The 13,903-nt window shown below is 39.7% G+C and overlaps 1 protein-coding gene across 1 annotated transcript in view; it reads right to left on the bottom strand.

Annotated features, from left to right (window-relative positions):
- Positions 1-849: 849 nt before the first annotated feature.
- The window catches only part of atp13a3 (ATPase 13A3), a 124,185-nt gene continuing 111,131 nt past the window's right edge, over positions 850-13,903 (bottom strand). Inside the window, 3 exon segments of the mRNA XM_072256954.1 lie at positions 850-1,155; positions 9,005-9,136; positions 9,452-9,540. Of these exon segments, the coding sequence (XP_072113055.1) occupies positions 850-1,155; positions 9,005-9,136; positions 9,452-9,540 (527 nt within the window).

Raw genomic sequence — 13,903 nt, 5'->3', positions numbered from 1 at the left:
ACAAATTGAAATAGAGTTGTCATATTCCAGGAATGAAGTTTCAGTTATAGATCAATGAATCCAGTTCAGGTGTCTCATTTATCACACAATAAAAATCTTTATTCGTTGAGTGCAAAAATCATTCTTTATATTTCTTAAGCAATTATTGTGATGCAATTGTTTGAAGTACATTCTGTACATACAGAGGTACATTTATTTTAATACAATCAGGCAAAGCTACACATCAAAATAAAAACTAGTGCATGAATAAGGAATTTATTATTAATGTGAAATTCTCTGTATTTCTGGTAAGGTTGTAAACTGATAAAAATTGAGAGGCTTGATTGCTATATTCTTCAAAAACAGCTTCAACAGACTGAATTAGGCTGGTCCTATATACAGTAAACAATTTGATGTCTGGTGGCAGAAATAATTAAGCAACAGAAATTATGTGGATGATTTGTCACTGTTGCTAATAACCAACAGCAAAAAAACACCACTTTCTTGAAATACAGGATATATTTAAATCTCGTTTCAGAAAATACAATAGTAAGCAATCATATAATCTTTTCAAGTACTTCTTATGGGCTAATAATTTTGATTGAATATACAATAATGTGTTATTATGAGCTCAATTGTGATGAATAGGGAGCATAACATAATATTGTAAATAAAGTGAACTGCCAGAAATTCTTAGTATTTTCATGTATGCTCAGCACACATAAATTATTTTAAAATAATTTTCATTGATCTGATATTCATAATAATACCTTGGTATGTAACACAAAACTTTACAAGGACCTTCAGTCAGCTGGTTTTGTAGGGATATAAAAGGATTGCTAAATATAAAATTAAAATTCATTGTTAGTCTTACAAATAAGCTTCTTGAATTACTTCTTTGTTGTAGTTTTCCTCCTCAGCTTGCTGTGAAGTAAATACTGCAAATCCGTTTTGTGATTCTTTATGAATTTTATCATCTTCATAGTTTATTTTAGAGTTTTCTTCCAGAACCTCTTCATCCATGGTACAAGATGTTGTATAATTTGAACTATCTCCTGGCGGCCAGTTTGGGTCTTGCTTTATTATTCTCCATATCTTCTTGTAGCGCTTCATAGATTTGATTTTACAACACTTTTTCAGAAACACCCAGAGATGTCTGTTTTCTATTATAATTCCCTATTTAAAGAATATCAGCTTTATTTGTAAGTACATTACTCTTTAGTTGTCCTGCAACATTCATTTCCAATTGCACTAAGAAGCTTGTTATTTTAACATAAGGAATAGCTATTGCAATCAAAATTTTAAAAAAACACGACCATTCCATACTAGGAGTTAAAAGCTTATGGTAATGATATTAAATAATGACATGATTGCTTCAGTGATTATGCTGGAAGAGCAATAGAGCATTCATGGACATGGGAGTCAAGGCCAACTTTAAGGAAACAATCGAGGAGAAAAGACTCAAATTTTCTCCTACTATATAGAGAAGTACATAAACAATCTCATATAGTTCTCATTTTAAAGGCATTCATTTTAGTTTTCAATTGCTTGTGACACTGGATATAGGGAATCAATACCAATGGCTATCTGGTGCAGACGCAGATTACAACTAGGTCACCAATTGGAGCAGAACATTAATATTTAATTAATTCACCACATTAATTATCCATCCTGTCTTTGTGATTGTTTTAATTACAAATTCTCCCATTCATCTTTATAATGGAAACTACATGTAAGATTTATCATGTTGTAATTATAGCTATTTTAGCCATAAGCTACATTATAGTTCTTACACTGGCAAGAATCAGATTGGATAAAGGTTTGCAATAGACTTTACAATGGAAAAGATTAATGTATATAATTAATGGACATTTTTAATATAAAATGCTTATACTTCAAATTGTTTGGAATATATGGGTATGTCTGAGAAAAGTAGTCTAACATGTTAGAAGTTGCTAAAATAAATTGCTAAAGTACTACCAATTTCTAAAATTGTCTACATTTTGCATGCTACAATTCCCAAGGAGTCATTGGACTCCACATAATTAGGCACTTTGCAAGCACCAATGAAAAGAAACTAGGTTTAAGTGGAGCGGCCATTGTATGAGTAGGTCAATGATAGAGTGAGGGGTTGAGGCTTTGGTTTATCAAGGCTTCCGTGAGCAGAGGCATAGGCTGTAGGTAGATTTTTTTTTAAAGATTTATTCTCTCTTTCTTTCTTACTGCACATTTAGAGCAAGGGGGTTACAATACAGGATAGTGGGAAGGCAGGAAGACCGCCAGTGTCCCTGACAACTACACCTGCAAGAAGTGCATCCAGCTGCAGTTTCTAATAGACCATGTTAAGGAGTCAGAGCAAGAACTGGATGAACTCTGGATCATTTAGCAGTCTGAAGAGTTGATTAACAGATGTACAGGGAGGTAGTTATGCACAAGTTGCAGGACACAGGCAACTGGGTGACCATCAGGAGGGAAAGGGGATAAACAGCCAGTGCAGATTACCCCTGTGGCCATTCCCCTCAACAGCAGGTATACCACTTTCTATACCGTTGGGGGGGGGGGGGGAGATGACCTAATAGAGAAAAGCCATAGCGGTTGGATCTCTGGCACTGAGTCTGGCTCTGTGGCTCGGAAGGGAAAACGGGAGAAGATGCGAGCTGTAGTGATAGGGGATTCGTTGGTTAGGGAACAGAAAGGAGGTTCTGTAGACAAGAATGAGATTCATGATGGTATGTTGCCTCCCAAATGCCAGGGTCTGGGACATCTTGGATCGAGTTCTCAGCATTCGTAAGTGGGAGGGTGAGCAACCAGAGGTTCTGCAAAATGAGTTCAGGGAGTTAGGTGCTCAGTTAAAGGACAAGACCTCCGGGGTTGTGATGTCAGGACTATTTCTCATGCCACGTGCTAGTGAGGCCAGAAATAGGAAGATCATACAATTTAACACATGCTAAGGAGATGATGTGGGAGGGAGGGCTTCAGATTTTTGGTTCATTGGGCTCTCTTCCAGGACAGGTGGGACCTGTACATAAGGAACTGTTTGCACCCTAACTGGAATAGGACTAATATTCTAGAGAGAACTTTTCTATTGCTGCACGGGGGTGAAGGGGAAAAGGTTAAACTAGAGTTACAGGGGGATGAGAACCAGAGTGTCAGAACAGATTGTGGAGTGGATGTGGAGAACGATATTGTTAAGCCCAGGGGTGCAGTGCTGCCGGAGCTCACCGAAGCGCTGCTCCGGCACCTCTGTAAAAAAAAAAGTCAAAATAAACAAGCAGGGAATTTTACAGCGGCCGCATATTAAATAGAGGGAATTTTATGGAAGCAGGGGTTGGGGTTGGGGTTGGGGTTGGGGTTGGGGTTGGGGTTGGGGAGAGGGGGTGGTGGGTGATGGCTGGTGGCTGGTGGGGAAAATACCACTAATAACATTAGGATATTTGATCGTACTTGGTGAAATCCTGAAGCCGTGACTTTTTTAAAATTTAGGTTTTTGTGAAATTCGTCCTCACTCGACCCATTGTCCCAGCATACCCTACTGTAGCCTCCCGCCATTTCACAGATCCTCAGTCTCTCCAGCACTCGTTGTTTGAGCATTGTTCCCTAAACAATACAGTAGAACAACTATTTACATAGCATTTACTTTGTGTTAGGTATTATAAGTAATCTAGAGATGATTTAAAGTATATGGGAGGATGTGCATAGGTTAAATGCAAATACTACACCATTTTAGATAACGGACCTCAGCATCCGTGGATTTTGGTATCCGCGGGTGGTGGGGGAGTCTTGGAAGAAATCCCCCGTGGATACGGAGGGACAACTGTACACAAGTGTGAACATTTTTCCGCTCTTTCCAATGGGTACCATTGGATTCCAAGTAGGAGCTATATAAAGCAAGGAATGTACATTGAAACCTAAGATTAAAAGTCGAAAACAATGAAAGAAAAATTCACTGCTCACTTATCTTCGGCCTGATTTTGATGAAATATTCAAGGTAATCATGGCTGCGGTACCACAGATCAGCAGATGACACTAGGACAAGAGTTGCTTCAGACCCCCGAACACATATTACGCCTGACTCTTTGTGAAAATTATCTTTAAACTTCTCGTTGGTGGCATTTGGTAAGTAGGTAATTACTTTTAAATTGGTAAAATACATGATTACTGTCTTTTTCTTTACTTGCTTGATAATTATATTTTATGATAATTAGTGAGTGCAACCATGCAATGCTTTGTCATATTAAATTAAGTACAGTATAGTATGTTTTATTCTATCAGTTATACACTGAAATGTAGTGATAGGCTATAATCTTGTTAATGTCTTAACTATCAATATATTTCTGTGGAGCTCTGGAATTCATAAATTTCTTTCATCTTGGTTTAGTGCTTGACATTATAAGAGGCTTTACCTGCTCATTACATGAATGGGGCAAGGAAGTTGCCCAGTACATGAAACAAGCAGGTACACAAATTGGGTGTGTGATATATATATATATATGATATAGGAAATGGCAAGCATTTTGTCAGCTCCGGCACCTAAAAAATGAGCACTGCACCCCTGGTTAAGCCTACCTATAAAATCAGGAATCAAAAGGTTGAGCATGGTGTGACTAACGTTCTAAGTTGTACACATTTCAATGCAAGGAGAATGTAGAAAAGGTGAGTGACCTTGGGGCATGGATCAGCATGTGGAATTAAGACATTATGGCCAATAGTGAGACTTGGTAGCAGAAGGAACAGGATTGGCAACTCAGTGTTCAAGGGTTCCGTTGTTTCAGATGTGAGAGATCAGGAAGGATTAAAGTAGATAGGATGGCATAACAAGTCAGGGAAAATGTTATGGCAATGCTCAGTCAGAACAGACTGGAGAAATTAACTAGTGAGGCATTATGGGTAGAAATGAGGAATAAGAAAGGTATGACTATATTAATAGGATTATTTTATATACCATCCAACAGTCTGTGGAATTTAGAGGAGCAAATTAGTAGAGAGATTGCAGACTGTTGCTAGAAACATAAGGTTGTGATGGTAGGTGAATTTAACTTTCCACATATTGACTAGGACTACTGTACTGTAAAAGGACCAGTTGGGAAAGAGTATGTCAAACATGTTCAGGAAAGTTTCCTTCATCAGTACGTAGAAGTCCAAATAGAGGGAGTGTGATACTAGATCTCCTATTAGGGAATGAGACAGGGCAGGTGAAAAGTTTGTGCAGGGGAACACTGCCTCTAGTGATCATAATGCCATTAGTTTCAAGGTAATTATGGAGAAGGATAGGTGGTCCTCAGGTTGAGATGCTAGATTGAAGAAAGACCAATATTGATGGTATCAGAAAGGATCTGGCAAGTGTGAATTGAGACAGGTTGTTTTCTGGCAAAGGTGTACTAGGGAACCCTTCAAAAGTGAAATTTTCAGAGCACAGTTAGTATGTTCCCTGACAGAATAAAAGGTAAGGATTACAGCTTAGGGAACCTTGATTTTTGAGAGATATTGAGGCCCTAAGAAAGAAAAGGAATGAGGTGCATATCAGGTATATGCAAGCAGGAACAAATGAGGTACTTGAGGAGTACAAAAAATGCTAGAAAACACTTAAGGAGGAAATCAGGAAGGCTAAAAGAAGGCATGAGGTTGCACTTACAGACAAAGTGAGGAAGAGTCCAAAGGGATTCTACAGATGTTAAGGGTAAAAAGATAGCAAGGGACAAAATTGCTCCTCTGGAAGATCAGAGTGTTAATTTAAGTGTGGAGCTGAAAGAGATTGGGGAGATATTAAATGGATATTCTGTATTTGTATTTACTTAGAAGATGGATGCAGAGTCAACAGAAGAGAGGCAAAGCAGCAACAAGGTCATGGACCCAATTCAAATTACAGAGGAAGAGGTGTTTGCTAGCTTGAGAAAATTAGAGTGGATAAATCCAGAGGGTTGAATAAGGTTTTCCCTCAGACCCTGTGGGAGGCTATTGTAGAAATTGCAGGGATAGCTTCCTTGGCCAAGGATTAGATGCCAAAGGACTGGAGGATAGCTAATGTTGGTCCATCCATTAAGAAGGCCTCTAAGAATATGCAAAGAAGTTATAGGCCAGTGAGCCTAACATCAGTTGTGGGAAAGTTATTGGAAGGTACTCTAAGGGACTGGATATATACAGTAAGTGTTTGGATACACCAGGACTGATTAGGGATAGTCAACATGGCAGTGTGTGGTAGATCATGTCTAACCAATGTGCTAGAGTTTTTCGAGGAAGTTACCAGGAAAGTTGATGAAGGCAAGGTAGTGGATGCCGTCTGTTAGAGAATTTGTTGGGCTTGGCGCATTTGTGTTTAGCCGCCAGTCTTCAAATCTGAATACAAATTGTAGATTTAATTTAAAATGCAGCTCTGAACAATAGGTTCCGAAAATCCTGAATCACAGACCAGACAAAGGACAATATGGAATTGACCTTTGATATTTAGCACATAAATTATCAACTCCCACATTGGGCCAGCCAGACCTTTCAACTGAAAGGGCCCCAATATGATGCCTGCTCTATCTTGTTTTGTCGAATAAAGAAGCTGCTTCATATCTACCAATGTTTTTCTCCAGCGACTCTATTCTTGCAACAACACTGCCTATGTGGACTTTAGTGAGGCCTTTGACAAGCTCCTGCATGGAAGGTTGGTCTAGAACTCGCAGTTTCCTGGCATTTAAGATGGGGTAGTAAATTGGATAAGTTATTGGCTTCGCGGGAGAAACCAGAGAGCGGTAGTAAGTCATTGGCTCTCTGATTGCAGGCCTGTGATCTGTTGATGTGCTACAGGGATTAGTGCTGGGTCTGTTGTTGTCTGTCATCTATATCAACAAACTGAATGATAATATAGTAAACTAGATAAGCAATTTGTGGATGACACCAAGACTGAGGGTCTGGTGGACAGCGAGGAAGACTGTGAAAGCTTGCAGTGGGATCTGGACCAGGTAGAAAAATGGGCTGAAAAGTAGCAGATAGAATTTAATGTGAGGTCTTATGGGGTGAGAGGTAGGGCACTGAAGAGTGTGGTAGAACAGAGGGATCTGGGAATACAGATCCATAATTATTTGAAAGTGGTATCACAAGTGGAAAAAGTCGTAAAGAAAGCTTTTGGCACATTGGCCTTCATAAATCAAGTACAGTACAGTATTGAGTACAGTAGTTGAGATGTTATGTTGAAATTGTACAACACATCAGTGAGGCCTAATTTGGAGTTTTGATCAGCGACTGACAGGAATTATGTAAGTAAGACTGAAAGAATGCAGAGAAAATTTACAAGGATGCTGCTGGGACTTGAAGAACTGACTTATAGGGAAAGGTTGAATAAGTTTACTAAGGGGAATTTTATTTAATTCCATCTTAAATGCTTCTAATGACATAGCCCCCATAACTATCTGGGTTAGAGAATTTCAGAAATTCACCACTCTTAGCAAACCAAAATTCCTACACACCTCTGTATTAAATGATCAGCCCCTTGCAGTGTACCTATATACCCTTGTTCAAGAAACTCATACGAGTGAAAAAATTTCAATGTCTACCCTGTATCAGATCCTTTAGGAATTTACAGTGTATGTCTCAATAAATTCACCCTTTATTCTTCTAAACTCCAAGGAGAAACCAACATGCTAAGTTTCTCTTGATTGACATAATAACGCCAGAAATAACAGATAGTAAGTACTCTACATACCTCAATGCCCATGATAACAAAGAAGTGAGTAAGAATCATAGCTAGAATGTAAAATCTCCAGTTTCTTGGGATACAAACAAGCTGAAAAAAATGTTTTACATTACAATATTAAAACACTGAAAGGCTATCTGCAGTATTTCATTGATTAATGGTTAATTAAATCTAATTACATTTTTAATTACTGAAATGTTGTGGGAATTTGATCTGCTTTTCCTATTCCAAACGATATGGTTGCAAGTTGACAGATTGGTTGCCCAAATTCACTCGATCTTGGATAAGTGATAAATTACTGCAGTTTCTCAAAGATAAATTAAAAACCATCATCTTTAGGTCTGTCACAAACCCAAAACCCTTGTCCTGAATACCATATTAAATTGAACCAGTTTGAGTGCAATATTAACATCCCCAATTTGAGTCTTGGTTGAATTTTTAACACAATGTCTTTCTTATACTATCGTTAATTTAATCTATTCTTTTGTCATCTCATGACTTAACCTCTCATCATCCTCTGTAAAATTCAGAGGGTGTGAAATTCTGCTGCATGTTTTCCATTCTACATACAGTCAGCAATCACTTCTGACCTCTGTTTTCCATTCGGCATACATCTCAATGTTAAATTTACCCATTGCTGATTCTATAACCATTCCCAATGCCCTCCACTGTAATCTATAAACCTATTTAGTCCCAGCCTCACACAACTCCAATTTCTCTCCCAGAAATCACTGCCTCTCCTCTTTTAGCACACTCCTGAATGCTATTGTTTCTGAATAGACTTTCGATTACCTTAAAATACTGTATACCTTACTTTGGTTTGGTATTCTCTGAAGGAATCTGGATCTAATTTTCACTTTCTTGATCATTTTTTTAAAAAAAACCAGAAGTACAATTACGTCATTCTGAAATATCTTTGGTAGGGGATGGGAATGAGGAATCATAGGAATGTCAACAATAAGTGTAATTGTACACATCATTCATGATTAGAAGATGGCTGTACATCAACTCCCTTACACCTTCCTCACTTTGCAGTCTGTTAGTTCAGATAGATTTTATGTTGCCTTAACTCATCTTAATTTCTTTTTGCTATTAAAATTAAACAGACAGCATATGGACCAATATTTAAATATACATTTAAAAGATTATTTAAACAGATTCCTGTGTACAAATTAATTGCACACACCAATCTGAGAGGCCAAACTGTATTTAGCTTTGAACAAGGGTCTTCCTCATGTGTCAACTCACTTTTCACTTGTGCACTTGTGTATTGCAACGCAGAAGTTTTGAAAGGTTTTTGAAAGGTTTTGGAGTTTGGATGTCAGCACATCTGAATGCCTCCTCCAGTACCAAGTCCAGGGTCAGTCCCTGATCAACCTGAACTGAAGAGGCAGATACACGATATATCTGGATCCACAGCTTTATGTCAGCCATAGCTGGCTTACTTTGTGCAGCCTTACTCATGTGAACAGAATCATTGTCCTTCATTCAAAAGGTAACTGCAAATTAATTAATTTACAGCAGTTACATGTATCTGTAATTGAATCTAATTAGTTACTTTCAGCAAGGTCTTGAGATCACTGGGAACTGCAGGACCTCTAAAGTGTGATAGAAGGCCGGACTGAGAGAAAGGGGGCAGTGGACGCAAGGCATGGAATAATTGATAATTATTCCACCGACAGAAGTCAAACAATGTTGATGAACAGCAGAGGGAATGAAACAGCCAGGTAATTATCCAACATTTGCTTTGCTTTCTAACGCCACTTGAATTTCACATGTTCATCTGCCAATACTTACTCCCAGTGCATTGTGGACAGCATCTTGATTACCAAAGAGAAAATACAGACATGTTCCAATCTGAGCCAAAATGATCATCGTAAATACATCTGAAATAAAGGAGAAGTGGGCACAATTATAGCTTTTATTCCCTATTTGACACATTACATTCAGCAACATTTGACTTAAAGCTTTCAGCATTGGTGAAGTCCCTAATTTATTTTTCATTGTGGACCTCCCATAAATAGCATGTAAATTGAAGTAAATTGAGATTTGACCAGCGAGCAACCCAGATATAGGAAGTTTGAGAGAAGGGGATTTCACTCAGGTCCACTGCCTGAGTAGAAAAAGGCAGCAGTGGATCACAGCAGCATAATTGGAGCTTTGACCAGCGACCAATTCATGTTTGGGATTGACTAAAGGAAGGCAGGGGCAAGAGAAGCAACAGTCGTCTGAGTGGACAGGGTCAGAGTGGTGATCTTGAGGCTTTAGCTTCTTGAGGCCTCAGTCAAAGAAAGTAAAGAAAAGAAAAGCTCCATATTAAGTTTTTTTCCCCCTTCCCTTCCTTACATCTGCCCAGCTAGGATAGTAGAGATGCCAGGCAGGATAGTTGAATGCTCCTCTCGCGGGATGTGGGAAGGCAGGAGACCTCTGGTGTCCCTGACAACTACAACTGCAAGAAGTCCATCTAGCTACAGCTTCTAATAAGGAGTTTGAACTGAAACTTGATGAACTCCGGATCACTTGGGAGGCTGAAAGGGTAACAGATAAGACAGATAGACAGGTAGTTACACCCAAGGTGCAGTCCTAGGGATTTAGAGGAACACATTTGTAAAGAGATTGCATGCTGTTGCAAGAAACACAAGGTTGTTATTGTAGGTGATTTTAACTTTCCACATATTGACTGGGAATCCCATATTATAAAAAGATTAAATGGGATAGAATTTGTCAAACGTGTTAAGGAAAGTTTCCTTTGTCAGTACGTAGAAGACACAATGAAAGAGCATGTGATGCTGGATCTGGTACATAGAACATAGAATAGTACAGCACAGTACAGGCCCTTCAGCCCACATTGTTGTGCCAACCCTCAAACCCTGCCTAACAAATAACCCCCCACCTTAAATTCTTCCATATACCTGTCTAGTAGTCTCTTAAATTTCACTGGTGTATCTACCTCCACCAACCACGCACCAACCACTCTGAGTAAAAAACCTTCCTCTAATATCCCCCTTGAACTTCCCACCCCTTACCTTAAAGCCATGTCCTCTTGTATTGAGCAGTGGTGCCCTGGGGAATAGGCGCTGGCTATCCACTCTATCTATTCCTCTTATTATCTTGTACACCTCTATCATGTCTCCTCTCAATCCTCCTTCTCTCCAAAGAGTAAAGCCCAAGCTCCCTTATTCTCTGATCATAATGCATACTCTCTAAACCAGGCAGCATCCTGGTAAATCTCCTCTGTACCCTTTCCAATGCTTCTTCGTCCTTCCTATAGTGAGGTGACCAGAACTGGACACGATACTCCAAGTGTGGCCTAACCAGAGTTTTATGGAGCTGCATCATTACCTCGCAACTTTTAAACTCTATCCCTCGACTTATGAAAGCTAACACCTCATAAGCTTTCTTAAATACCCTATCTGCCTGTGAGGCAACTTTCAGGGATCTGTGGACATGTACCCCCAGATCCTTCTGCTCCTCCACACTACCAAGTATCCTGTCATTTACTTTGTACTCTGCCTTGGAGTTTGTTCTTCCAAAGTATACCACCTCACACTTCTCTGGGTTGAACTCCATCTGCCACTTCTCAGCCCACTTCTGCAACCTATCAATGTCTCTCTGCAAACTTCAACAATCCTCTACACTAACTACAACACCACCAACCTTTGTATCATCTGGAAACTTGCCATCCCAGTCTTCTATCCCCACATCCAGGTTGTTAATAAAAATCACGAAAAGTAGAGGTCCCAGAACCAATCCTTGTGGGACACCACTAGTCACAACCCTCCAATCCAAACGTACTCCCTCCACCACGACCCTCTGCCTTCTGCAGACAAGCCAATTCTGAATCCACCCGGCCAAACTTCCCTGGATCCCATGCCTTCTAACTTTCTGAATAAGCCTACCATGTGGAATCTTGTCAAATGCCTTACTAAAATCCATATAGATCACATCCACTGCACTACCCTCATCTATATGTTTGGTCACCTCCTCAAACAACTCTATCAGGCTTGTTAGACACAATCTGTCCTTCACAAAGCCATGCTGACTGTCCCTGATCAGACCATGATTCCCTAAATGCCCATAGATCCTATCTCTAAGAATCTTTTCCAACAGCTTTCCCACCACAGACGTAAGGCTCACTGGTCTATAATTACCCGGACTATCCCTACTACCTTTTTTGAACAAGGGGACAACATTCGCCTCCCTCCAATCCTCCAGCACCATTCACGTAGGCAATGAGAACATAAAGATCCTAGCCAGAGGCTCAGCAATCTCTTCCCTCGCCTCGTGGAGCAGCCTGGGGAATATTCCGTCAGGCCCCGGGGACTTATCTGTCCTAATGTATTTTAATAACTCCAACACCTGGTAGTAGGAAATGAGATAGAGCAGGTGACAGAAGTTTATGCAGGGAAAAAACTTCGCAAGCAATGGCCACAATATCATTCGCTTCAAAGTAAATATGCAAAAAGATATGTCTGATCTAAACTGGAGCAAGGTCAGTTTTGATGGTATCAGACATGATCTGGCAAGTGTGGATTGGGACAGACTATTTTCTGGCAAAGATGTACTTGGAAAGTGGGAGGCCAAATGAGAAATGCAAGAGAACACTTAAAGAAATTAAGAAGGATAAAAGAAAGCATGAAGTTGCTCTAGCTGACAAGGTAAAGGAAAATCCTCAGGGATTTTTCAGATATGTTAAAAACACAGGGCAAAATTGGTCCTCTGAAAGACCACAATGGTAACAATGTGTGGAGTCAAAACACATGGGGAGATCCTAAATGCATCCTTTGCATCATATTTACTTAGGAGACAGATACAGAGCTCATAGACGTGATGCAAAGTGGTATCAACTTCATAAAGCATGTACAGATTACAGAGGAGGTTTTGTTTGCTAACCTGAGGCAAATCAGGGTGGATAAATCCCCACGGCCTGACAAAGTGTTCCCTTGGACCCTACAGGTGGCACACACTAAAATTGCTGGGGCCCCAGCAGAGGTATTTAAAACATACTTTGTGACAGCAGATGTACCAGAGAATTGGAGGATAGCCAATGTTGTTCTGTTGTTTAAAGAAGTCTCTAAATATAAACAGTAAATTATAAGCCAGTGAGTCTGACATCAGTTGTGGGAAAGTTATTGGAGTGTATTCTAAGGGACTGGATATATAAGCATTTGGATAGAGGTGGACTGATTAAGGATAGTCAACATGGCTTTGTGCATGGTAGGCCATGTTGAACCAATCCCATATAGAGTTTTTCGAGGAAGTTACCAGGAATTAGGTGAAGGCAAGGCAGTGGCAGTGGATTATCTATATGGACTTTGGTAAGGCACTTGACAAGGTTCCACATGGGAGGCTGGCAAGATGGTTCCATTGCTCGGCATTCAGAATGAGGTAGCAAATTGGATTAGACATTGGCTTTGTGGAAGAAGCCCGAAAATGTTAGTAGAGGGTTGCCTCTCTGACTGGAAGCCTGTGACTAGTGGTGTGTCACAGGGATCAGTGCTAGATTCTTTGTAATTTGTCATCTATACCAATGATCTAGATGATAATGGAGGTTAACTGGATCAGCAAATTTGTGGCTGACACCAAGGTTGGGGGTGTAGTGGATGGTGAGGAAGGCTATCATGGCTCGCAGAGGGATCTGCATAGGCTAGAAAAATGGGATGAAAAATGACAGATGGAATTTAATGCAGACAAGTGTGAGGTTTTCCACTTTGGTAAGTCATACACAATAAATGGTAGAGCACTGAGGAGTGTGGTAGAACAAAGGGATCTGGGAATACAGGTACATAATTCATTGAAAGTGGTATCATAGGTAGATAGGGTTGTAAAGAAAACTTTTGGCACGTTCGCCTTCATAAATCAAAGTATTGAGTACAGGAGATGGGATGTTATGTTGAAGTTGTGTAAGACATTGGTGAGGTCTAATTTAGAGTGTTATGCGCAGTTTTGGTTACCTACCTAAAGGAAAGATATAAACAGGTTTAAAGAATGCAGAGAAAATTTACAAGGATTTTGCTGGGTCTGGAGGACATGACCTATAAGGAAAGATTGAATAGATTAGGACTGTATTCTTTAGAATTTAGAGGATTGAGAGGAGATCTGATAGAGGTATACAAAATAAGTAGAGTAAATGCAAGCAGCCTTTTTCCACTGAGGGTGGGTGGGACTACAACCAGAGGTCATGGCTTAAGGATGAAAGGTGTGAAGTTTAAGGGGAACACATGGAGAAATTTCTTCACTAGGGGGTTG

This window comes from Mobula birostris, chromosome 4 (genome assembly GCF_030028105.1).
Source record: "Mobula birostris isolate sMobBir1 chromosome 4, sMobBir1.hap1, whole genome shotgun sequence".
Classification (NCBI taxonomy): Eukaryota; Metazoa; Chordata; class Chondrichthyes; order Myliobatiformes; family Myliobatidae; genus Mobula; species Mobula birostris.
The sequence above is the reverse complement of the archived record's forward strand: the minus strand, read 5'-3'. Positions and strand labels throughout refer to the sequence as shown.